At 45.7% G+C, this 27,343-nt stretch overlaps 1 protein-coding gene across 1 annotated transcript; it reads left to right on the forward strand.

The window, feature by feature from the left end:
* The first annotated feature begins 4,679 nt into the window (after window positions 1–4,679).
* Window positions 4,680–27,333, forward strand: LOC144100459 (uncharacterized). Its single transcript, XM_077633414.1, has 8 exons — window positions 4,680–4,864; window positions 7,986–8,134; window positions 12,999–13,147; window positions 20,543–20,683; window positions 23,810–23,957; window positions 26,246–26,347; window positions 27,070–27,170; window positions 27,244–27,333. The coding sequence occupies exons 2-6, from the start codon at window positions 8,042–8,044 to the stop codon at window positions 26,264–26,266; spliced, it is 552 nt and encodes a 183-aa protein (XP_077489540.1). The 5' UTR covers window positions 4,680–4,864; window positions 7,986–8,041; the 3' UTR covers window positions 26,267–26,347; window positions 27,070–27,170; window positions 27,244–27,333.
* The last annotated feature ends 10 nt before the right edge of the window (window positions 27,334–27,343 follow it).

The raw sequence follows: 27,343 nt of genomic DNA on the forward strand, positions 1-27,343 counted from the left end.
CAGATGAACACAGTAGGGATCTCTTTTATTTGCTGGCTTAAAAATTATATATTTGGTTTTGCTCGTGTTTAAACTCAGCCGGTTGCTTTTAAGCCACCTGGAGAGGTGTAAGAGGTAACTGTTAGCTGATGATTCTATGACCTCTTTTGTCGCGCCAGTGAAGAAGATCAGCATACATTATTATTTCAGGGGAGTTTGGTATTGACATTATATCATTTATGTATATAAGAAATAAGAGGTGTCCTAAGATTGATCCTTGAGGGACGCCATATTCGACTTTAAATTTTTGTGATACCAGATGGTCGACGCATACATACTGATACCGATTTGAGAGGAAAGGTATAATTAAATTCTTCGCTACACCTCGAACACCATACGCAGCAAGCATCTTAAGAAGGATATCGTGTTGTACAGTGTCGAATGCCTTTTTCAAATCCCAGATAATCCCCAGAGTAAGCAGTTTGCTCTCAATTTTTTCAATTATTTTGTCCTTTATGTTTATCAAAGCTAGTTCTGCAGACTTATCCGTTTGAAAGCCATACTGCGACTTCGTGATTATTCCAAGTTTATGAAAAAAAGCCGTAAGCCAATCATTAACAACATGCTCAAATATCTTGGAGAACACCGGCAAAACAGATATCGGCCTACAGTTGGTAAGCTTTTTCTCATCACCACCTTTGTAAACAAGGGTGACCTTAGCTATTTTTAATTCATCTGGGAACTCACCACCTGTAAGCATCTCATTTATTATATGGGTTAATACAGGACTAATAAGATGAGTGACATACTTCACAGGTAAGGCCTTGATTTCGCCTTCCCTGCATGCAGCTTTGTTTTCTAGGGCCCTGATAATTGTTTCAATTTCTGTAGGGGTTGCTGGTGTAAGCATAATGGAATCAATCTGCCCTGTAGTCATAAAACAATCCACTTCTGAGTTTTGTCCGTTATATGCCCCTGTGTTAACAAAGTGTCGATTTATTTCATCAACAAGCTCTTTCCCAACTACACTGGTATTATCGATTATAATTTCATTCACGATATGTGTTTTTCGCCCTCGGCCAGTTATATCGTTCACAGCATTCCACAGTCTACGCTGATCGTTTCGAATGTTGCAAAATTTTCTTTCGTAATAATCATCCCTTGCCTTTTTCAGATCGAATGTTAATTTGTTTCTGTATTTTTTAAACTCTCTCAATATGTCGCAATTTCGAGAGCTAATGAATCTGTGGTACATTTTATTCTTTTTGCGTATTCTTTTGTATAAGTCTGCAGTTATCCATGGCTTTCTAACTTTTTTATTTCTTTTTTTCTGCTTTCGCAGAGGGAAGGCTGTATTGTGGCACTGTTTGAATTTATCCAAGAAAATCTTGTGCGCAGTTGCTGGGTTATGCTCATTGTAGACAGCCTGCCAGCTTTCTTGGTAGATAAGGCAGCTGAACATGTTTAACGCAGTTTCGTTTATTGTGCGGAGGAACAGGTTTCCTTCATCATTATGCTGTTTTTTATAGGATGTGCTTGCTAGACAGAACACGGGCAGGTGATCGCTGATGTCATTTAAGGTTACACCAGTGGAAAGACCATCGCTATCTATGTTTGTGACGCAGCTGTCAAAGGATGTGGCTGTGTCAATGGTCATCCTAGTGGGCAGTGTTATCACATTGTGGCACATGTACTGGTGAACAATGTCTTGAAATGTGTTGGCGTGTAAGTTACCGGATATTGTGTCAATATTTATATCTCCAAGGATCATAAACGGCGCATTCTCCGAGCTAAAAGAACAAAGTGAAGTTTCAAGAAACGACATGAATTCAGATACGCAGCCAGATGGTGGCCTGTACACAGCACAGACAGTGGTGTTAAGCAGTTTTACCGATAAGTTCTCGACATTTTCATCCATTCTGCACATGCTACCTGATACCTTGTGCGGGAAATCATCTTTGAAGGTAAGGAGGTTCGTTTTCTTCTGTTAGCCAAGTTTCCGTAAGCACTATAACGGTAAATTTTAAGCTAGGTGAATGCAGAAACATTTCAAGATCTTGAACCTTATTTTTAAGGCTTCTCATATTTAAATGAATTGCTGAAAACTTTCCTTCGCTTTTTTTATGTTTTTCATTGAAATGATCACATTCATAATAGTGGCATTCCTGTGGTATGTCTTCCATTATAGCTGTTTTGCACTGTACAGCTTATACATCTTTTCTATACAATTATCTGCTCAATGTCAGCAATGCTGCAAATTCTGTGACTTGTGGTTCGTTCGTCCTTGCGGGCAAAGATTTTCCCGCCAGCCACCCACACGAACTTCCATCCTGCTGCTTTTTTCTGCGTGATCGCAGCACCCAGAATTATCTTGTTTGAGCGGGTCAGGTGCTCATTCACGTAGATGGGTATGTCGTCTCCACCATAATCAAGATCTTTTGTAGTCATCCTCTGCGTTCTCGCTTTTTGCAGAATTTTGTCCCCTTTTGTGCGTTGTACAAAGCGGACAACAATGTTTTTTTGGAAGACTTTGATGTGGGCACACGATGGCAGATATCAATGTCCAAATCAGCAATCGGCTCATTCAGAGTACTCCCGATCCTCCTCACAACTTCGACGACGTCACCTTCCTCAGGCACTCCTTTTATTTCCAAGTTGTTCATCCTCTGATACTGTTTTAATTGATCTATCCTTTCACTCCGTCTGCAGTTCTGAGCTTCCAGCTCTTTGTTTTTCGGTGAAAGACTTTGGACTTCTTTTCTAAGTTCTTTCATTTCACTTATGATTTCATTGACGCCATCACAGGTACCGTTGCAGTTTTTGACATTTTCTTTCAATGACCTGAGATCTGTCCTCAGTTCTCGCCTCAGGTCCTCGAGGGCCTTGGCAATATCTTTCACGTCCTTACTCATTTACGTTTTAAGTAGCGCAAGTGCCTTAAAGAACTACCCAACAAAAGCAAAGGCAGTATCAAATATAATGTTTGCTGTGTTCGGCAGCAGGGCACAGTCAATTGAGATTTCAGGCTTTATATAATAGAAAAGAATACTGCTCACCTGCAGAAGATACAGGAATTAGGTGTTGCTCTGTGGTGCACCGCTGCCGACCTGAAGACTCAGCTGAGGCGTCGCTTCTAATATAGGCAGTTTTGTCCGCCGGGGGCGTCCTTGTTTCACCCCTCGAAGCTTGCAATGCTTGCAGTTATCCGCTGACGGCCGCTGATAGCACCGGTCCAATGACGAAGCGATGCTCTGCACGGTAGATGGGCACGGGCCGAAAGCTGCAGAAGGTACAGGATTTAGGTGTTGCTCTGTGGTGCACCGCTGCCATCAAAAAAAGTCCGGAAACCCTGGGTAACCCTAGCTCACGCTAAGATGATTAAAACGCAAAACAGGCTTTTTATATTCTTAGCACTAGAACCGAAGCAGCATTAAAGGAATTTAAGGCTTTCCGAAATAAGCTAAATTGCGAACTACGGAGCTCTAAGAAAAATTATCTGGAGAAATTATTCTCCAATGTGACTAAAAGACACCCTGAAGCTGCCTGAAAAGTGGTAAATAATCTACTAGGCCGGGATAAAAGGAAAGACGCTTTACCTGACTGCATTAAACATAATGAACGAGTACTTTCCGGTGTAGAGCTGGCGGATTTTTTTAACAAACATTTTGTTACTATAGCTAAGCCAAACAATCCCTCGCTTTCACGGCATAATAAGTCGGCTTCGAATTCTATTGATAGCCTATTTATTACTTCCACAGATGAGATTGAAGTATATAAAACATTCATGTCACTAAAAAAAGTAGATCATTGGACATAGACAATTTGCAAATCAAGCCAATAAAAGAAGTCATTCAGATCATTGCTCCAGTACTTAGTTATATTTTTAACCTTGCCATTGACGTTGGCGAATTTCTCAGTGCCATGAAACGAGCTAGAGTGTCGGTGTTGTATAAAGGCGGTGATACGAAAGAACCCACAAACTATCGACCTATATCTCTTCTGCCCGTGTTCTCGAAGGGCTTTGAGAAAATTTTATACACGATATTAAATAACATTTCAATAGAATAAGCGTTATTTTGGATGCGCAGTATGGTTTCAGAAAGGGAAGGTCAACAGAGTCAGCACTCCTCCCACACGGCCACGCATAGAGGCAAAATTGGTGTAGGGGAACACGGAGGTGGCGCTCAGTCTGCTACATCGAGTTCATGCACGGCTCGCTCCATAGAGGAAAACCATCACTTATCTACAATATTCTCGTTTGCAACCGAAGCATATATATACAAACATTAGGTGTCAGCTTGGACTGTTTCGTATATTTGTGACAGGCACGTATGTACAGAGGAGCATTTAGAGCGAAAGCTCTACTCTTGGGACTACAATTCCTAAGGTCAAATTTTGCGCGTGTTTGACCTTGAGCCGGCAGAGCGGAGGTGAGGCAAGTGACGTCATACCACGTGACTGGCTGTGTGGAGGGGCAGCAGCTGCGCTCGCTCGGATCCTCGCCACTGCTGTGCCACGCAACTAGCGGAGGGTATGAAAGCGCTTGCCGGACCGACTCCGGCGCCAAACCATGGGTATACCACGCTTAACAGAGCTTTCGCTCCCATCACTAAGTTTAACAAGCGCTAAGCCGCTGCCGGTTTTTAATCTTTTTTGCGTATCACACGCTCTTCGCAGCCCAGGCCATTGGCGCTGTTTCTTCGTTGTCTTGGAGACGCTGTCGGAGGCTAGGATACAAGGGGCTTATCTCTTCTGGTACGTGCATGGAGAGGCTTTAGCGACGGCCAAGCTTGTCAGCATGGCGTCGCTCGAGCCAGCGCAGTACGGTGAAAATGTTCACATCGCACGACCGCTAACCTTCGCCCGAAAGAGCGGATTACAAGCGGTGAGCACCTGCTTCTCTGGACAAATGTAGCACAGAGCGGATGCGCTCTCTTCTTTACTCTTGAAATACATGAGTCCTTGAGAGAACAGATTTCATTATTGGAACACCGTTAAAAGATGGTCGCGCCGTTGAGCCTAGGGAAGAGTGCGTCAAGCAGTGTTCTCTATAGACTGTTGCCTGGAGCCTGCTGACACCTTGAGTGACTGGCGGAAAAACTCTCTCTGAACCAAAGTACTATGTCAATGAGATGCAAAAAGACGTTGAATATTCTTTAAGCATTTCCAAAAGGATGGCACCTGTGCCAAGTCGAGCTTTCTCTGGCAAAAATTTGGAATTTGGAAAATTGTAACACTCTTATGAAAATATTGAAGGTAATGGTCTATTATTCTGCTATCTAGCAATATTTTTCCCTTAAAGTGTTTTCCGTCGGTCGCATTGATCATCTAAGACTGTCATAAAAACCAATTTTGAACGCTTTTGATGATAAGAAAAACGTGATAGAAAAAAATACAAGACTTCCGCCGGGTAATCCGTGAATATATTGCTTGTTATCGCGAAATCTCATGTGAAAAAACTGTGTTCATAAACGGTATCCCACTCATAAAGTTTTGTTCCAGAATTTTTGGGTTTGAGCTTGAAGACAAGTTGCTACAGATTAATAGTTGACAACAGCGCGGTTGACAACACCGATTTGGAAGGAAGGCAGACTGGAGAGTAGATCTTTTCTGGCATCGCTGTTCGTGGCTTTGTTGATGTATCTACTGCGGTAGAAAATCATGCGTGCATTGCCGAGAGAATCAGGTTTTAAAATTTTCCCGCCCCTTTTTCAAACTCGTGACTTGATGGCCTGAACAGAATTCCACAAGTTAATAACAATGCAGTCTTGCCTGCTTGATCCGTACAGAAAAACAATATCTTGATAGCTTGCTTCTGAAACCTGCCAAATTGGGTGACACCAATATTTGATGTTTGCAGCGCAGCTATTTGGCGCCCGATCCCATGTGTAGCACCGGTGGCATTGTTATAACCGTGAGAGCTTGATGGGCAGAGCGGCAAGGTGAGCGTAAGCAGCGAGCATTGGAGTAAAACACGCAACGCGAAGAAAGCCACATGAACACCAACACTGACTACGCACTTTGATGCATGGCAGTTAGTAATACGAAAACTAGCGATGCCTAATACACAAGCCCCGCATGGCAAAACTGCGTCAGCATGAAGAGGCCTGGCCGCGTAAACTGCACAGACCCGAAACCCGACAAACAGGGGAAGCTTGTACCCATTGTATCACTGGTGGGTACCCGGCGGCACTGGGGATCGAGCCCCGTACCTTCCGCATTCGAGGGGGGTGCTCAACCACTACGCCACCGCTGCGGCTGCCCAGGTAAAAGGGCGACCAAAAGAAATTCGAACAGTGGAACGCGTAGGCGCCGTATTGTTCGCGTTTCTTTCCATCACGATGGTATGAGTGGCACCAAGGCCCTCTCGCTGGGTGCTCCTGTACCAGCACAATGTTACCCGAGCAGCACAGGGGGGCAGTAGACAGTCACATTTTTTTGTTGCAAAGAGAAAAGAAAACAGCACTGAATATGGACGCCTGGAAAATTTTTTTTTTTCGTAAATGAAACAATGTAATTGAACATAAGAAAGACCTTTGCATTCATTCACAAAAAAAGTATGAGTAGCGAAATATTTGTACATATTTGGAAGAGACATGTTGAATATATCAGCACCTTCATTTTCTGCAGCATTCAACAATCGCGGATGATTATACCGGAGTGTTTGTTGTCCATAGGCAGTGCGACATTTTGGAACTTTCCATCGTTCTAGAGTTCGGGTGCTGTAGGTGGGATAATTGGGTCTTAATTCTGCCATTTCCGTAAAAACTACTCTCTCGTTGGACACTTAAACGATACTGCCTGCATAATTTGTATTCGTATATAGTAAATGATTTGGAAGAGACATATTGAATATATCAGCACCTTCATTTTCTGCAGCATTCAACAATCGCGGATGATTATACCGGAGTGTTTGTTGTCCATTGGCAGTGCGACATTTTGGAACTTTCCATCGTTCTGGAGTTCGGGTGCTGTAGGTGGGATAATTGGGTCTTAATTCTGCCATTTCCCTAAAAACTACTCTCTCGTTGGACACTTAAACGATACTGCCTGCATAATTTGTATTCGTATATATTTCCTACTTTGAATAAATTAAGCGAAGCAAAGATATGTCAAGAAGGTGCTGTCTATTCAACGTTTTCAATTATTCGTACTATTTTTTTCTGTAGCGTTTTAAGCTTCAACACATCAGTTTTTGCTGATGTTCCCCAAACTAAATTAGAGTAGTTTAAGTGGGAGACAAAGATAGTGTTGTAGACAATTAGTTTAACTTTTTTTCGAAGAGTATAGTGGTTGCGATTTAATATTCCAGTCATGCAGCTCAGATTGCTGATTAGACTGTTTACATAGCCTCATAAACGCGAACCAACACGTTATCTTTGTGTTTCAGGAAAAGTAATATTAGTTATTGTTAAAGCTGCAACAACACTTACAAAATGCACACACTCTACTTTACAGAAACTCGGCTGTCTGAATTCTCAAAGAAGGTGCGTTTTCTTTCCTCCTTCTGAAAACTATAATCGCATACTTTGTAGTTTCAGTGGCTACCTACCCACCTAGTAGGCCACCACAAAGTGTGGTACGCCACCCTAGTGCTGAGTGATTATGGGGCTTGGCTTGCTGGCCCGAAAGACGCGGGTTCGATCCCAGCCACATCGGTCGAACTTCGTTGAAAGCGAAATTGTAGAGGCCCGTGTACTGTGCGATGTCAGTGCACGTTAACGAATCCTAGGTGGTCGAAATTTCTGGAGCTCTTCACTACGGCGTCCCTCATGACGTGAGTCTCTTTTGGACGTTAAACTTCCGTTAACCGAACCAAAGTGTGATACAACGGCTCCGGAGCCGTCTCCTACGTGCGATGTGTATATGCACGTTTGCCAAACTCTCTACTTGTTTCTCATTATCATGCACATAATGGAGCATACGGTTGAGCTGGCGCCCGAAGAGCTTTTATAGCTCCTGTGCTGATGAGACGAGTCAGCTTTCGCTTTTGTCTTTTTGTCCAGAGGCGACATCGCCAGCTGTGACGGCCTCGGAGGAGCAGCAGCGGCGGTGCCCTCCAATGGAAAACATGCATAGAAGTGCAGTCTTCACGTGGGTGCGAGGCCAGGACTCCGCAGCGACCCGACTCAAGGCGGGCCTACAGCGGGGATGGGTGAGCACGTCAGACTCATGTGTTGTTCCCTTACTGAAATACTTTCTGTAGATTTCTTATAGACTCTACTTCCTTCCTACAGAGAATTGTTTTTATCTATTTGCAGTCTATATACAAAATACCACTAAAAGAGTATCAAACATTAACTCAAACGCTAAATCTCGCGTTTGGGGCAAGATAGCCTTTGACTTATGTGTCATTAAACCCAACACACGCACGTGAACTTCAACGAGTAGATGTATGGGCATATATTCATAAATTGTCTTTAGACTGCATCTGGGATTTGTATTGCCTATAGACTGCTCCCTAGGGTTTGTTTATAGAATGCATAGTCCTTATAGACAGAAGTCTCTGGACAGCCTATTGACTGTTTAAAAATTTTCTAAGGGTTAAGTGACTGCCCCACGTGTACTATAGAGTCTATAGACATTATAGATATTATAGACATTATAGTCCATAGATGGTTTAAAATTTTTTTAAGGATTAATGGACTGCCCGACGTTTCTACTCGTCGTCAGTGAAAGTCAACGAGCGGTAAACGTAATATGGCAATGTTGCAAGAGCCGAGATGTAGTTTTTTTTTAGGAGTGATGTTTTCATCAGCTCCGCGAAGTAATAATTACTAAGCTTTTTTGTTTTTGTATTCAAAGCATCGTGTTTTCATTCTTATGGTCTTCCTGATGGTTCCGTGGACCTGTATGGACTTCGAGAGAATCGTGTAGCCGTGCTCATTTCACGTTTTCAAGAGCGCTGCGAAACCTTTCCCTTTCATACCGAACTCATGCCTTGTGGGGATGGACGAGTGACGGTGCGTGACCATGTGTGATGTACGATCACACGTGCCTGGCACCACCATGTGTGAGGCAGACTAAGCATACCCTTATACTCACAGCCGCAAGCCTACACATACCCTATACCGGGTGTTACAGGGAAGATTTTAAGTAATTTTGAAAAATAGGATTTTTGACTTGAAAAGTATGGCTTTTGCAGAATTGTATTGCCTGGCTTGGCAGACATAGTTATAAGAAAAACCAACTTAACGCATTTCTGCCACATTGATCGTGTATATTTATTCTTATTTATTGAGATTTGCTTATCGATATACACAGGTTAGCCGTTAGCCCTGAGGGCGTAACTAAACCCCGGGTAGTGGACACGAATTGAAAGCCTCCACTAAAGCGCCGCGTTTCGTTCCTACTCTCACTGATTCATAATTCCCTTTTTAATGAAGCGCTTAGACGTTCACCTAGATCGAGACTGCTACTGTGCTTTATTTCACCTGTAACCGATTGTCAATATCACTGATACGTGTTACAGTCGGGAAACTCAACTGGGGCGCACCTGGTGTTGTTGCATAGCTGTCTTACGATGCTTTTCGGCAGCAGTAGTGCACGGCTGAAATGCCTGATGTGCCTCTAGATAAAACTGCTGGCAATCAGCCCACCATTTGAGACTGCTGGTGCTACGTGAAAGTGGTGCATCTATGCTGTCTATACTTCATTTCATTCATCATGTGCAACGCTGTCATATCTAGAGCTCTTGTTTGAGCTGCCTACATCCTCGATCAAAATGTAGTGCGTTCCTTGTGGCGAGCGAAAGATAGTAAATGATTTGCCTACAAGCTTATTACATAATACATCCGTCATGAGCATGATTAAATGCACTGTTATTGCTGACGACACGCTGTCGCCTTATCGTGCCATAGGTCAACGGGCCACGGAATAAGCGCCGATAACACCTTTTCTTTTATTTTTTCATGCACACCTTTGACGGCGTTGCACCTGATGTATGGAGCGGAATATAACCTAAGCTTGCGTGGTAAGGTAAATCGATGTGTGAAGGACGTCGAGATTAGCTCACGATAACCCACATTTTGCTATCTGGTACGAAGCTCGAGAAACAGGAAAAAACCATTTAGGCGGTTTGGCAATCAACAGATTTTCCATGTGCATTATCTCATGCTCCCAGGAGATAATGCACACGTCGAAATTTCGTGTTCTTCAGTTTCTAATAAGCAGTGCACCTCAAGAGCTTATAATATCCAAAAATGTCTTATACAAGCTTATTCTGAAATCAAACATCAAATCTCGCGTTTGGGGAAGATAGCCTTTGGATTGTGTCATTAAACCCAACACACACACGTATCCCCCAACCAGTAGCTGTAATCCCTCCTCTTATTGTTTTCACACCTTTCGTCCGACTATGCACATTGAGATGGGGTGCCTAGCAAAAGTGACACAATTTTGTCTCAGTAGTAACTACAAAAAGATTATGAAAAAATAAAACTCACAGCAGTAACCATGTAGCAACTCGCGGTGGACACAAGAACCGCACCTTGAAGGAAGGGATGAAAGTAGGAGTAAAAGAAGCAAAAAAGAGCGTCATCGTTTAATGGTCCCGGTTAATTTGGGCCTCCCCTGCCTTTTAGTAATCAGTATAAGCGCACAGCACTGTGCATGCGCATCTTTTGTACTATTCTGCCTGTGCCCACCGCGGTGGCTCAGTGGCAAGGGAGCTCTGTTGTTCTGCCAGAGGACACAGTTACGAGGAAGGTTTCCCATTCACTAGGGAGGGGAAGCCCGCGCCAAATCTGATTGGTATAGTCTAGGAGTTGAATGTACGTCTGGTCGGGCAGGTTTGCTAGCAGCGTAACTTTAATGCGATCGCGACAGGGAGTCGTACCCCTTCTTATTTTCTTTATGGCTACATTGAAGTCCTAGGGCGCGAAATAAGCGCCCAGGTACGTGTTCGGTTATCCTGCATACGAGAAGTCAGGACCTTGTGGGTCCTCTGTGTGGCATAGGAAGCACTCACACAGATCCTCAGCTAGCTGTGCATTCGTGTCAAACTGCTGTGTAGACCCCCCTTTAGGTTGCGTTGTGTTTCACCTCGCGTGTTAGACGAGTCGATGAGAGCACGAAAGAAGTGCCAGGTTCTCTTGGAACTCGGGTGTCCTGCAGCTTGGTTGCAGTGTGCGGTCAAGTTGGAGTCAACCAAACGCACAGCATATTCCACGGCCTGTGTAGTGAGTTGTGCTATGCGTATCCTGCGACAGCGGTTCGTCTTGTGTGTGCGCTTCCATCGACGCATGACACCGCGGCGGGCCTCCCACAGATGAAAAGGTCATCCACCGGCGGCCTGTCTTCCGCCAGCGCGCTGTGGTCGCGCTGCCGGAAGATAGGCCGCCGGTGGTCAGCGCCGTGTGGTCGCGCTGCAGTGCAGTAATGTCTAGCCCAAACGGCGTACCCCTCTAGGACGTTTGGGATTGGTGCCTTGCGGAATTGATGGCACTGTGTGGGTTTGGCTTGGCCCCAGCGTGTTTGTGTGAATGGTGACACGGAGTATGCAGTGGTCCCTAACAAGGGTATTGTTAACTTGCGTGTGCAGTGAATTTGGTGGGGATGAGGTTGCGTACCATGGACGCACCGACCCAAGTGGAGAAGATGGGGTGCGTAAGGGGCGTCAGTTGGAGCCGGGAAATGAGTTCGGCCAGAGGTCGACCTCTAGTGTCGTCCTCGCGGTGGCCCCGCTAGATACTGTGGGCGTTAAAATCGGCCAGGATAAGGATTCGAGCCTTGCCTATCACCCGGGTAGCCTTGCAGAGGACTCGTCGAAGGCAACCTTAGTCCATATGGGCTGGACATATACGTTCAGTACTCTCAGGGAATATTACCGGCGTTGCAAAGGAACGATTTGGACCATAGAACATTCGGTGTAGTCGTCCTTGATCTCGAGGTCGTGTGAAAGTGCGTATGTGATTTGTGATCGAGAATGCAAGCTCGGTTGTGTGTCTGGTACGAGCAGTATCCCGTGAGACGAACATAAGGGTCTGCTTCCTGAAGGGGGAGAACAGCCGGAGGTGCCCCCACAGTGGCATGAAACGCAGCCCGACGGCCACCGAGGGAGGAAACTTCGAGTGTTACACTGTGTAATCTCTAAGGGCTCGGCTTGAGGAGAACGGTTAAGTGTTTTGGAACTAGCCATGGGTATCGGTAGATGACCGAAAGTGAAATTCGTAGTCTTCCAAGAAAGGCACTCCAGTGTCAGCCAGGGCTGGGCTAAGGAGGTGGCCGCCCCTTCTTGGGTATTAATGGAGCGTCTGACTATACTCATGACCTCCCCTCGCGCAATGTCCTGAAACTGTTACACTTCAGGATAAAATAAAGGAATAAATTATGCATTCGAATGTCAAATAATGCTTCGTGTGTTAACCTTCTTATATAAAGAGCCTAATAAAAGCTGAGACTCTGGCAACTGTTCAGTTTCTGCAAAATCATTGTAAAGCACACCAAACTGTAGGCATGGCTGTCAAATCGTGGTATTCGTTCCTTTTGCACAAAATATTTCAACGCTGGCATTTTATCTTTTTCGCATCACAGCCCTCCCTCCTAGATATGCGTTTTTCTGTCGGTATTCCTTGCATGACTTCTTTCGGTTGCTTGTTACTAAAAGATACTTTTGTTTTGGAATCGAAGGCACTGCCTCTTTTTTTCGGCAAGTGAAAGTGTTACGTTTGAAGCCCAAGTAGTTTTCGCCTGCTCGTGGTTTTTTTGAAAGCAATAACGAAACCTAATTTTTACAATGCAAACGCAGTGCACCGCAGCGGGCAACCTATTGTGATTAACCAAAAGAGCCGAATGTTGATGAATGACGGCAATAAACAAAGTTCAGGTGTTGCGCCACACCAGCTGCGCCTGATTCACAAGACCGTGCCATTGAAGTAATGCGAATTAGAACACTGTGCAGCTATCGCGATTACGGCAAGCGCTATGCAGTAAGAGTAACTATATGTAATGACATGGTCGTCTCGATAAGATACCCTTGAGGAAACTTCAGCGCGTCCGTTCTTTTCTCCCTCTTGCAGTGTCATTGCCGTCGCCTATGGGGCCCAAAAGTGGGCACCTCAGGCCCGTTCAGTTGCGGCTGTCAGCCTCCAGCGACCAAGATGGCTGCCCTGACTCGCCTGGCATCCCCACAACACCAGTGCCAAGCACCCCTGTTTCCACTGGACGAGTACGTACCCTCGAAAAACCCAGAAGAGGCGAAAGTTGGCGAAAAGTCAATCGAGAAGTGTCGTGCGCTGACAGGCAGCTCTTCAAGCATGCATGTTGGCATTTTCTAGACTTCTTTCTTGCCATGTCAGCGCAGTAGGCAACAAATACATGGTCAACTGAAACCCACAGCTGTTTCTTGATCTAAGGAAGCGTGGAGTCTGTCCTTTTGTTCCGCTTCGATGTTTCTTTAGTAGATCTTGTGGCACCCTGTTCTAATCGAAAGGACTCAACAGGCTTAGCCAAAAAACGGCAAAGAAAACTGCAGTTGTCTATTCGCGAGCCAAAGGAACGAACAAACTGAAAAGGAGAAAAGCTCCAGATGGCAGCTTCTTGTTTGCAGGACAGATCGAAAGTAAACAATTCAAACTACCTCAATCAAGTCATTATAAATTCTTGATGATTTCCATTCAGCCCCTCCCTGCTATCGTGACTAGACACTAGTTTCTTGCGTGTTACTGGACCCAGTGCTTGCAAAGGCTGCTGCAGTGCAAGTTGCTCGTAAATTTCCGATGAGCACACTGCCAATTATTTTCTTTGAGTGCTCGTTATGATAGAGTGCACAGGCAGGCACCCTTAAGGCCACACAATAAGTGGCAGGTCGGCAGGCGGCTACTTGAGTGACTATCACTCATCCGGGATATTTGGCGAAAACTTTGCCCAGCTTTATGGCAATCCCTTGCACTCCTATGTGCATCCCCCTTAACTGACCAGTCAGTTAGATTTTAATGCGAAAGCATTATATGTCGCATTAGACCAGAAGCCGCCGTCCGCTGCCTAATGCACAAAATTCGGAGGCTGCCAGAACATCTTTTGACGTGGCACCTGATTTCATTTCTGTGCCGCGTCATCGTAGTCAACGCTCCTGCACATGACCACATTCATTGCTTGGACATGAGGATCAAGATTTTCGCCCGCCAGCGTCCGACCCCTTGACAGTGCATGCATCATCATTCTATGTCAACATGCGCAGAGTACTGTGCGCCGGGACTCCAGGGGGCGGTACTGTGCAGTCAAGCTATAATTGGGCCTCGCGCTGACTTCGCAGTCACTGGTCACGGCAGCATCAGAAGCATGCGTAACGCTAATCTGTTTATCTACCTTCTGTGGTTCTACATTGTGCACAGACACACGTGTGAGAATGCGAAGGGATTATGCAGGGTGCCTCACCTAAGAGTTTCCGCAATTTTTAAAAATGGGCTTTTTGAGTTTGAAGGGCGTTCTTTTTGTTCGGCGTAGCATTGTCAGAGGTGTAGAACAACAAAATGCACCTAAGACGTGCTAATTATGAGGCTAGTTAACTATATTCATTTTTAACTATTACTGTTATGCTCCCTAATTATTGAGTGGTGCGTAGCCCACTGTAAGTAATAAAATAAAATAATAATAATAATAATAATAATAATGATAATAATAATTGGTTTTTGGGGAAAGCAAATGGCGCAGTGTCTATGTCATACATCGTTGGACATCTGAATCGCGCCGGAATGTAAGGGATAAAAGAGGGAGTGAGAGGAAATGAAGAAAGAGGTGCCGTAGTGGAGTGCTCCGGAATAATTTCGACCACCTGGGGATCTTTCACGTGCACTGACATCGCAGAGCACACGGTCGCCTTAGCGTTTTGCCTCCATAACAATGCAGCTGCCGCGGTCGGGTTCGAACTCGGGAACTCCGGAAGAGTAGCCTAGCGCCGTAACCACTGAACCACCGCGGCGGGTAAGAACGCAACTTTAAACTACTAAATTCAGGATAAAAAAGTGCAAAATATTGACAAATATCAACAATTTCGAGTATTATTTTCACGGCTTTATATAAATTGTTCTAATTATGGTCTGTATAATTTATAGCGCTAACAATCGGTAAAGTTTTTACTCTTGAGTAATACATTTCTAAATATAAAAATTCAGCCTAAATTGCACGAGAACAAACTCACGCGGAGAAATTTCGGAGGGCACCCACGTCCGCCCACGTGCAGGAATGCGAAAGCATGCATGGAACGCCGTTTTTTTTTCCACGGTGCCTGTAGGCATTGAATTTTTTCCTGTTGTATTTCATTTATTTTATTTATTTTTGCATCATTAACTTATCATGATCATTGCATCATTAACTTATCATGATCCATGGGTAGCAACACAAGAACCCTGTCGCCTGTATTCAGATTTCTGTGAATGGCTTTCTTTTCATAACGTCCTTTGTGGCGTTCACGTGCCTTTTCCAGGCTTTGATGTGCAAGCCTGCATGTTTCCTTCCACCTATCCTGCAACTCAAACACGTATGTGTATGAGGTCTTGAGATCTCATGCAATCTCTTTATTAGCCCACAGCTCCTTGAGTATTGCAAGTGGACTTCTAACGGTTCTCCCATATAACATCCCAAAAGGCGAGAAACCAAGACTCATTTGCGGTACTTCGCGGTAAGCGAACAAAAGAGCTGGGAGATATCTATCCCATTCAGTAGGTCTCTCCTGGCACATTTTCTTGATCATGTTTTTGAGGGTGCCGTTGAACCGCTCTACAAGCCCATTACACATGGGATGGTAAGGCGTCGTCAGTAACTGTCTTACTGACAAAAGGCGGTTTACCTTTTTCATTAGCTCCGATGTGAAGTTCGAGCCCCAGTCACTCAAAATTTCCCTCGGGAACCCATAACGTGAAAACATTTCTACAAGACCCTCCGCCACTTGGATACTGTCAATAGTTCTCAGTGGAATAGCATCAGGATAAAGAGTGGCCACGTCAACTAGAGTAAGCACCTATCTATTGCCTTTGGCGGATACTGGAGAGATTGTCCCCACAATGTCAATTGCGACTCGCTGAAACGGTAGGTCGATGGGTGGCATCTTGCCAAGAGGTATGGGACCAACTCTTCCCTTCGGAACTGTGCGCTGGCACACATCACATGAGCGAACAAAGCGCTTAACATCACTCTGAACACCCGGCCAAAAGAGCTCCTCGGTGTTCCTAGACACCGTTTTTTGAACACCCTGGTGTCCGGCCATAATGGCGTCATGACCTAATCGCAACACGGTCTCTCGCATATCTCTCGGTAACAGCAGGTTGGACCCGCCTTCCTGAACTAAATACGCATTCCCTGTGCAAAAGACCATTTACCAACTGATACTCGAATGACGTCCGACTCCTCTTTCTTTTCACCTTTTCCCCGACTCTTTCGAAGCAAGCCTTCAAGCTCGGGTCTTCCTTTTGCCTAAGTGCAATTTCGCCCGGTGTTACGCTCAGGCACATTGTAACAGGAGCAGAGAGCAGACGCTGCGTTGCTTGGGCTCTCGCTTGAGCTCTTGTCTCCACTGCCGACAAAAAACTGACTGCACCCGTCTGAGCTGTGTCAGGCCTTTTCTCCTTTGGATGTTCTTCACCGTCGAGCATCCTCCACTCGGGATCGGGGTCTTCGACACCTCTTGCACCCGTAATGTTCCCCAAGATGAGATCGTAGCTGGGTTGGTCTACGCATTTTGCCACTACCTGCCCAGTATAATATGGCTTGGACACTAAAATCCTGGCTTCAGGAAGGTACCTTATTGTGCTGTCTACCAGAGTGATGGCCGACGCTTTCCCTGTAAGATCCTCGTCCTTCACCAGGCTTCTACGAACCAAGACTGTGTTAGCTCCGCTGTCTCTAAGCACCAATATAGGACGGTCCCCTATTTGCCCAACCACCACTGGCATTGCTGCTTTCGACTTGGGTGTTCCACTCACTGCCTCATTTTCCAGCGGCGTTTGCTCTCCTTTCACCTGTGGAACTTCGGGTGACGTGACAAGTTCTACCCTTGAGTCGACAACGCATGCAGCTCGGTCCTGCGTTTTGTATCGGCACTCACCCAGAGTATGACCCCTCCTCTTACAACCTTGACACGTAACCTGTGTTTTCTGGGCAGCGCTACTAGTCCGACAGTCAGCTGCACGGTGTCCCACCTTGCCGCAGAGAAAACCTCTTACTGGGTCCTTAGACGCACCGCCATAAGCTCTTGGTTTTGCCGCATCTGTCTCTAGGACCTTTTGGGTTTCCTCCTTTGCCTTACTCAAATTTCTTAGCCCTTGAGCCTCGAGAAATTGGTCTGCAGTGTCGGCGAACTCTTCTAATGAACACAACTTTCTTTCCTTCAGGAATAGCGCCAGCTTTGAGCTTCAACACACTAAACATTGCTTTGTGACCAGCTTGTCACGCACCCCTTCAAAACTCTTTTCTGTGTGTTGACATATCAAGCCACCTGTCAAAATAGTTGGTCAGCCTGCAGGAAAACTGCTTCGCGGTTTTCGAATCCTCAGGTTTCACGGTGCGAAATCTCTCACGAAAACCCTCTGCCGTAAGCCTGAATCTTTGGAGGAGTGCCTTTTTGACTTTCTCGTAGTCCATGGAATCAGCAGCGGGCATACTTCCAAACACATTCAGCGCCTCTCCGACTAAACACATGCTTAATGCCGTGGCCCATTCACTGCGCTCCCAGCCTTGCCCCAAAGCTATCCGCTTGAATCGTTGCAGATATGTATCCAAATCATCTCTCTTGTCATCAAAAGGAGCCATCAGCTTCCTTGGGCAAACTCTGGCTGGTCTAGGAGATTCTGTAGCCCCTAAGGAACGCTGATCATTGTCCGTGATCTCCTCATATCTTCCCGCGACATGCGCCTGTTTCCACAAAATAAACTCCTTCTCCCGTTCTTATCTTCTTTTCTACTGTTCTTCTGCCTCGCGAGCTCTTTTTGCCTCGCGCTCTTCTGCTTCACGAGCTCTTTTCTCCTCTCGCTCTTCTGCCTCACGAGCTCTTTTTGCCTCGCGTTCTTCTGCTTCACGAGCGTCTGCGCGTGCTTGCGCCCTTTCCTCTCTCTGTCTATCTGCCTCCTCTTTCTGTCTCTTTCCCTCCTTGTCATATAGACGCATCGCCTCTTCTTTGCTTAACCCCAGCGTGAGCGCCAGTTCTAACGTTTTTGCCAAATCCATACTTTCTGCCGTCGAGAGATCGGAAAAATCCGGGACAAAGCAAAAAAAGGAAAAGGAAATGTATCCTGGCAGGCTCGCCACTTATCTTTGTCAGAGATCACTCCGAAGAACACTCTGACCGAAAGAATGGACTAGGCGACGGGTGTACCCACACAAACGCTCATTTATTGCACCCTAGGTGTCGCACACACTAGAACACAAAACTAACCAAACTAACACAAAACACAGACTATAAATACACACGACCCGGTCACACTGCCACTAGCGTTTACTACTAGTGTTCTACTATTAGCGGTTGGCGTTTGTGCTTGCGGTTGGTTCGGTGTGGCTACGGCGTTGTATGGATCCAGTGGGCGGCGTCGAGGCGGCGTTCGCCGTGCTTGGGCTGGCGGTGTTCGACGTGCTCGGGCTGGCGTCGCTGGTTGCGTCGTACAAGCTCCCGGTCCAAGCGCCCGTGGAGATGATGCCGGTGTTGTTGGCGTTGGGGGTACCACCCGGATGGGTGGCAACAGCACTGGAGACACCCCTGGCCATAGCAGGTGGTAGCGTCCTCTGTTGACTCCCCAGAACGGGCTCAGGCACGGCAGGAAGTCCACGATGCGATGTCGTAGAACGCGGGCTCACCGGAGCAGTAGCCGGCGTCGCTCCCTTCCAGCCAAAGTGACCCTGACCCGCCGGAGCCTCCGCTTCTGTGCTGTTCCCCCCGTGCCTCGCTCTCGCTCACCTTTTTTTCGCCTCGGTGTTCGTCCACGTAAGCCTTGTCGTCGTCTTCTTCTCTTCTCCACCAATCATCTCTCTCCACGTCACTCTCGCCTGAATCTTTGGAGGAGTGCCTTTTTGACTTTCTCGTAATCCATGGAATCAGCAGCAAGGCATCCTTCCAAAAACATTCGGCGCCTCTCCGACTAAACACATGCTCAATGCTGTGGCCCATTCACTGCGCTCCCAGCCTTGGCCCCAAAGCTATCCGCTCGAATCGTTGCAGATATGCGTCCAGATCATCTCTTTTGTCATCGAAAGGAGCCATCAGCTTCCTCGGACAAACTCTGGCCGGTCTAGGAGATTCTCTACCCACTAAGAAACGTTGATCACTGTCCGTGATCTCCTCATATACTCCCACGACATGTGCCTGTTTCCACAAAAGAAACTCCTTCCGTTCTATCCTTCTAGCCTCTCGCTCTTATGCCTCGCGAGCTCTTTTATCCTCGCGCTCCTCTGCTTCGCGAGCGTCTGCGCGTGCTTGCGCCCTTTCCTCTCTCTGCCTATCTGCCTGCTCTTTCTGCCTCTTTCCCTCCTCGTCATATAGACGCAACGCCTCTTCTTTACTTAACCCCAGCTTGAGCGCCAGCTCTAACGTTTTTGCCAATTTTTGCCAAATCGGAAAACAACTGATGATTTGGAAAGAGTTTCGACTGTGGAAACTTTTCCTATGCAAGCATGACAGCTTGCCCAACATGATTGCTTCACTGGGAGATATACCGCGAGGCTACATGCACACAAATTCTGTACAAGCACAATTTTCAATCAGAAGTTTTTTGCTTTTTAGCACGGCTTTTTTCTCATACCCTTAAGTTTGCACTATAACTGATTTATCCACAGATCTCCACTCTGTAAGCTTCCATTTATTTGCTACTAACGTTATTGCGGTTGTAAAACTCGTTCGTCATACTAATGATGCACATTGAAGCTTTGGCCTTATGTAAGCATTAATGTCAATAGTTTATTATATGTCACCGTTTCTTAGTTAATGCCCACAAAACATAGCCTCCTAAATGCAAAAGAACACGTTATATTTGTCTTTACCGGAAAAATAATTTTACTTATTGTTACACCTGGAAAGACGGTTGACACAACCTACGCACTCTACCATACAGTGACGCCTGTCTGAATCGCCAATGCAGGCGAATTTTCTTTCCTCCTTCTGGAAACTATAGTCTCACACTTTGTAGTTTCAATGGCTACCTACCCTCCTAGCAGGTCACTATAAAGTGTGGTACGCCGCAGTGGTGGCTCAGTGGTTATGGTGCTCGGCAGCTGACCCGAAAGACGCTTGTTCGATCTCGGCCGCATCCGTCGACATTCGGTGACGGCGATATTGCAGACGCCTGTGTACTGTGCGATGTAAATGCATGCTAAAGAACCACAGGTGGTCGAAATTTCCAGAGCCCTTCTCTACGGTTTACCTCGGGACCTGAGTCGCTTTGGGACGTTGAACCCCCGCAAACCAAACTAAACCAATGTGTGGTGCTACATGCGATATGTATATGCACGTTTGCCGAACTCTCTACGTGCTTGTCAATATAGCGCACATAATGGAGCATTCGGCTAAGCAGGCGCACGAAGAGCTTTTGTAGCTCCTGTGCTGATGAGACGAGTCAGTTTTCTCTTTTGCCTTTTTGTCCAGAGGCACCAACGCCAGCGGCGATGGCCTGAGAGGAGCAGCGGCGGTAGCCTGGCATGGAAACCATTCAGTGCCTTCTTCATGTGGGTGTGAGGCAGGCCTACCGCAACGACCCGACTCCAAGCGCGTTAATGGCGGGGATGGGTGAGCACGACGACGCATCAGTTTTTCTCTTACAAAATTTGTCTATATACAGTCTACAGACTTCTTAGAGGCTCCGTTTCCATCCTGCAGATATTTCTTTTTGTCTATTGGTAGTCTATAGACTGTCTGTAGACAAACGTCTACTAAAAGTGTAGGGCCATACATCTATAAAATGTCTATCGACTGTCTGTGGGATTTGCATTGCCTATAGACTGTTCTCTAAAGTTTGTCTATAGAGTCTATAGAATTTTGACAGAAGTCTGTGGACAGTCTATAGACTGTCTAAAAAATGTTAAAGGGTTAAGTGCCTGCCCCACGTGATCAGTCGTCGTCAGTGAAAGCGAACGAGCGGTAAACATATAAAATGGCAGTGTTGCAAGAGCCCAGATATGGTAAGTAGATATGGTAGTAGCGAAGTAGTAATTACTGAGCCTTTGTTTTCTTTTTGTATTCAAAGAATTGTGTTTTCATTCTTACAGTCGTCCCGACGTTTCATTGAGCCTGTCTGGACTTCGAGGGTATCGTGTAGGGGTGCGCATTTTGCGTTTAGCAGAGCATTGCGAAACCTCTTTAACGCCTAACTCCTTGCCTTGTGCAGATATGTGAGTGACACTGCGTGACTGTGTGTGATGTGATGTATGGTCACACGCGCCTGGCACCGTCATGTGTGAAGCACACTTAGCATATGCATATAGCCGCACCCATACGCATACCCTATATATGACTGGTTCTGCATAAGGCTGCTCCAATTGGATACTCATAACATTCACTATAAACTGATCCTTGCATCATTAATGCCATCGACAAAAAACATTGTAAATATAGCTTTTTTGCACTCTGTTCTGAGTGAATAGTACGCACGAGTCCGGCATTTTATGCTATCGGCACATTGCAAAGTCAAGTTCAATTTTGCAGGATATTTACACCTGCTTTTCTTTTTAATGAGGGTAACTCATGGTTATAGCAATCCGTATCTTACCAAAAATATTTCCGATCCCAACATCATAAACTGTCATTTCGAGTGCATATTTGACCTCAGACGCCTAATACTTGCTTCTAAGGTTCATAACCTTTGAACACAGCCACCTATTCGTATTCCATCTAACCAATAACTTGACGCGAGCAGAACCACCTGATTGCCGCACTGCCTGCTATCACAAACACCGATCATTTCCACAGGGCCCTTGGAGACGCAATATAAACCAGTTCCAGGCCTTCTTCTATGAACTGCGCTTATATCACGCTACTGTTCGTTGCTGTCGTTTTCTTTCTTTAATTTTTTTTAATTCCCGTTTGAGGATTTTGTTTTGGTAATGTGCCCGTTTCTCTCTTGTTTTTTTTTTCTGGGGGGGGGGGGGGCGTTAGCATCGCAGGCCCCAGCTCGGAATAAAGTATCCATAGGGGATTCTCCGAAGGGTCCACCTCCCACGATTTGCTGTGTAAATGGGGAAATTCCGCTTTCTTTTTTCATGGGAGAGGAGGGAGAGAAAGAAAGTTAGGAATGACGTAGAGAAGAAAGGCAACGATTAGCGGTTGGGGTAGGCCGTCAATATATGCCTCTCACTCATTGGCTACACAAAGAAAACATATAAACAGAATTAAAACCGTATTAGAAAAATTTGCCCCCACTGCCTGCAAGACGTTGAAGAAAGAACGTTAGCGGCTTGGTTTACTGGAATTCATATGAATTATATTAAAGTGAGGTACACCAATGGAAATACGAATTTCACGTCGTGCATTATCAGTGACATCACCAATCAAACGTTAATTCTATATACTAATGACTTCACTAATCAATCACTAATTGGGCTGCTGTATGAAGTTTCTGCGGGGGCCGCCATCTTGTATTCCTTAGAATTTGAAAATTTCACGCCGACGTGAAGTAGTAGCAGACCCCAAGCAATCGAGAAACGTGAGGAGTAAGAGCTAACGCTCTTAAAAGAATTCGCCTAACGCATTTATTCCGCATTGGTCGTCTGATCTTTTTTTTTGTTAAATGGCATTTTCTTGTAGATATCTTCAGGTTATTCAGCCCCTGCCTTCTATAAAGCTTCCTCTTAGCCCTGAGCGTGTAACTAAACCCCTGGTCGTCGAAGCGAATGGAAAGCCTCCACAATGGCGCCTCTTTTCACTGCTTCTTTCACTGCTTCATGCTTCTTTAACGGAGCACTTAAGGTGTTCACCTAGATTTTATTCAGGTGTTCACCGAGACTGTTACTGCACCTTTTCTTCACCTGTAACCAATTTCCAACATCGCTGATACCTGTTAGGTACGCTCGGGAACTGAACAGGGGTGCACCGCGCACTGTTGCGTCGCTGTCTTAGGATGCTTTTCGGCGTATTCGCCGGGTTGCAGGAGTGCATGGATGAAATGCCTGATGTGCCTTTAGACAAAAATGGCAGGCAATCTGGCTGCCATATCGGGCAGCTGGTGCTGCATGAGAGTGGCGCATTGATGCTACACCCAAGCATGCGTGGTAATGTAAATCGATGTGTGAGGAATGTGGAGATGAGCTCAGGGTAAATCGCATCTCACTAATTTCGTGTTATTATGTTTTTGAAAAGCAGTGCACCTAAACAGGCCTTATACACGCTTATTATTTATACACGCTTGTTCACAATGCAAACACATTAAATCTCGCGTTGGCGCATGATATACTTTGGATTATTGTCATTAAAGATTACACAGCCGCCGCGGTGGCTAAGTGGTTATTCTGCTCGACTGCTGTTCCGAAAGATGCGGGTTCGATCCCAGCCGCGGCGGTCGAATTTCGCCGAAGGCGAAATTCTAGAGACCCATGTACTGGCGATCTCAGTGCACGTTAAAGAATTCCGAGTGGTCGAAATTTTCGGAGCCCTTCACTACGGCGTCTCTCATGGCCTGAGTCGATTTCGGACGTTAAACCCCCATAAACCGAACGAAACCGAACAGATTGGGGTACTACGGCTCCAGAGCCGTCTCTTACATGCGACGTGTATATGGTATATGCACGTTTGCCAAACTCTCTACCTGTTTCTGATTATGATGCACATAATGGAGGATTCGGCTGAGCAGGCGCCCGAAGAGCTTTTATAGCTCCTCTGCTGACGAAACGAGTCAGCTTTCGCTTTTGCCTTTCTGTCCAGAAGCAACAGCGCCAGTGGCGACGGCCTGCGAGGAGCAGCAGCGGCGGTATCCTCGAGTGCAAAACATGCATGGAAGTGTCTTCTTCACGTGGGTGCGAGGCAGGCCACCGCAACGGCCCAAGTCCAAGCACGCTTACGACGGGAATGGGTGAGAACGACGACGCATCAGTTTTTTCCTTACGGAAATGGTCTATATACTTTCTATAGACTTCTTATAGCCTCTTTCCTTCCTACAGAGATTTGTCTATTTGAAGTCTATAGACAAAATACTACTAAATGTGTATCAAGCATTAAATCTCGCGTTAGGGACAAGATAGCATATGGCTTATGTGTCATTAAGCCCAACACATGCACGTATCCTCCAACCCGTAGCTGTATGGCCATATATCTATAGATTGTCTCTAGACCGTCTCTGGGATTTGTACTGCCTATAGACTTCTCCCTAGGGTTAGTTTATAGAGTCGATAGACCTTATAGACCGAAGTCAATGGACAGTCTATTGACTGTCTAAAGAATTTTGTATGGGTGACTGCCCCACGTGTTCTATTGAGTCTACACACTTTATAGACAGAAGTGCATGCACAGTGTACAAATGATCTAAAAAAGATTTGTTAAGATTAAGTCACTGCCCCACGTGTTTACTCGTCATCAGTGAAAGTGAACAAGGGGTAAAGATATTATGGCGCTGTTGCAAGAGCCGAGATATAGAAAGTTTTTTTTTTTAGGAATGAAGTTTTCATATGCTCAGCGTAGTAGTAATTACTGAGCTTTATTTTGTTTTTGTATTCAAAGCATCGTGTTTTCATTCTTACGGTCTTCCCTACATATCCCCGTACCTGTTTGAACTTCGAGCGTATCATGTAGGCGTGGGCATGTCGCGTTTTGCGGAGCACTGCGAAGCCTGTCCCTTTAATACCAAACTCGTGCCTTGTGTAGTTGGACGAGTGACGGTGTGTGACCGTGTGTGATGTACGATCGCACGCGCTTGGCACCGCCATGTGTGAGGCAGACTTAGCATACCCATGTACTGAAACACGCGACCCTACGCATAACCTATAGCGGGTGTTACAGAGAAGATTTTAAGTAATTTTGAAAAATAGGATTTTTGAGGTAAACATATTGCTTTTGCGGCATGGTATTGCCAGGCTTGGCGGACATAGTTATCAGAAAAACCAACTTAAGACATTTCTGCCGCATTGATCGTGTATTTCTTTTCTTCTTTATTGGGATCTCCTTATCGATATACTCAGGTTGCAGCCATTAGCCCTGCGGGTGTAACTAAACCCCAGGTAGTCGACAGGAATGGAAACCCTCCATTAAGTCTTAGATGTTCGTTCCTACTCTCACTGATTCATAATTATATTTCTTAATGAAGCGCTTAGACGTTCACCGAGATGTAGACTGTTACTGCGCTTTACTTCACCTGTAGCCGATTGTCAATATCAGTGATACCTGTTACAGTCGGGAAGCTCAACTGGGCTGCACCGAGCATTGATGCATGGCTGTCTTAAGATGCTTTTCGGCAGCAGCAGAGCACGTCGGAAATGCCTGATGTGCCTCTAGATAAAACTGCGGGCAATCAGCCCACCATTTCGGACAGCTGGTGCTGCGTGAAATTGGCGCATCTATGCTGTCTATACTCCGCTTCATTCATTCTGTGCAACGCTGTCATTTATAGCGCTCTTGTTTGAGCTGCCTACATCCGTGATCAAAATGTAGTGCGTTCCTTGTGGCGAGCGAAACATAGTGAATGTTTTGCCTGCATGCTTATTACATGATACATTCGTCATGAGCATGATTAAACGCACTGTTATTGCTGACGACACGCTGTCGCCTTATCGGGCCGTAGATCAATGGGCCACGGATTAAACGCCGAGTAACACCTCTTCCTTTATTTTTTCATGCGGACCTCATCCACACCTTTGACGGCGTTGCACCTGATGTATGGAACGGAATATAACCTAAGTTTGCGTGGTAAGGTAAATCGATGCGCGAAGGACGTCGAGATTAGCTCACGATAACCCACATTTTCTATCAGGTATGAAGCTCGAGAAACAGGAAAGAACCATTCAGGAGGTTTGGCAATCAAGTTTTTCTACCCCCTCCTGCTCCCAGGAGATAATGCACATGTCAAAATTTCGTGTTCTTCAGTTTCTGATAAGCAGTGCACCTAAAAAGCTTAAAATATCCAAAAAACATCCTATACAAGCTTATTCTGAAATCAAACATCAAATCTCGCGTTTGGTTTTTCATTTTCAGAAATTATATAAAGCGCACTTAGGACAACGGACAAGGGAGACCAAACAACGCAATTGTTTGGTCTCCCTTGTCTGTTGTCCTAAGTGTGCTTTATATAATTTTGGAAAAGGGAAGATGGTACTGCATGTTTATGCTTCTTTTATTTCAGCATCTCAAACGCACTTCTGCTACTTTCAGCTGTCAGTGGCGCTCGGCTGATCGACAAAATAAGATCTTCTCAATCCGCCTGCAATATGCCCGCTGTATAAGGAATCTACGAACAAATTTCATGTCAGCCAGGTGAGAAATTGCATATGCCTTCTGCTAGAAGGGCATAGAGTGTATTTTCTGACGACTTCCTCATTACGAATTCCGAATGCATCACTGACTTACTTGTCCGACCCTTTCGCCCCACCTCGCCGTAATATGCTGCGTCGCTGAGGTGCACGTCGAACAGAATTCGGCACGAGGTAATATACTGATAGATGTTTTCTACACCGATGACTGACATAGAAACTAGGATGAATATTAAAACGAGAAATGAGACTTCGTCATGTCTCGCGCAGGTATTAGCATATACATGGAAGTTTTAGGAGAATAAATGCTTGAGCGAGTGTTGAGACATGCTATGCGAAGAATGGCGCATTGCATCGACACACACAAGCATTTTGTGTGTGTGTCCTCTTCTGGTCCTTGCCAGTTCCTGCCGCGCCAATCTCCTCATAGTTTCAAGATTTGGTGGTGACAGGAGTACTGTGGTTGGAAGCGCACTGGCCAAACATGTGATTACTTAAGCCATCAAAACTTATTCAGTGTGTTAAAGATTGATATTGAGATACAAAGTAAGTGTGTAGAACACCTTATTATTATTATTGTGCCAATCTATAAGTTGTATTCACTGCGTGAAAGAAGCACTCAGGACAACAATTTCGGAAAAAACAAGGTGTGAATTGCTCAGCATCCTCCGATTTCGTCATGATGTAGTCCGCCATCCATTTTATCGAATCTATTGCTCTCTACAGTCTACAAGGGCCAGCAACCTGAAGCGGATGGCCCACCACGCCAAGGAGTGCAACAGCAGGAGCTCCAGGGTGGCTTTTGTTGCCAGCTGGCCAGTTGCCAGGTAGGTAGTGTTCCACTGCAGCAGCAGGGAGGTTTCCTCCAAACCTCAGCGCCTCTGATACACGGTGGTGCAGGCAGCCAGAAGGCAGCCGACAGGCAGCAACAACGGGCCACGAGCATGATGGGTTTGATGGGCCCAGATCTTGGACGCAACAAAGTGCACATTCGGCGACC

The sequence above is a fragment of the Amblyomma americanum genome, chromosome 8 (assembly GCF_052857255.1).
Source record: "Amblyomma americanum isolate KBUSLIRL-KWMA chromosome 8, ASM5285725v1, whole genome shotgun sequence".
Lineage (NCBI taxonomy): Eukaryota > Metazoa > Arthropoda > Arachnida > Ixodida > Ixodidae > Amblyomma > Amblyomma americanum.

What these genes read in the sequence shown, in the direction of transcription:
- LOC144100459 (XM_077633414.1), top strand. Translation starts at nt 8,042, where the DNA reads ATGGAAAACATGCATAGAAGTGCAGTCTTCACGTGGGTGCGAGGCCAG. An exon ending in CGGGCCTACAGCGGGGATGG is followed by an intron (nt 8,135 to 12,998) that starts GTGAGCACGTCA and finishes TCCCTCTTGCAG; the next exon opens with TGTCATTGCCGTCGCCTATG. An exon ending in CCCCTGTTTCCACTGGACGA is followed by an intron (nt 13,148 to 20,542) that starts GTACGTACCCTC and finishes CTTTTTGTCCAG; the next exon opens with AGGCACCAACGCCAGCGGCG.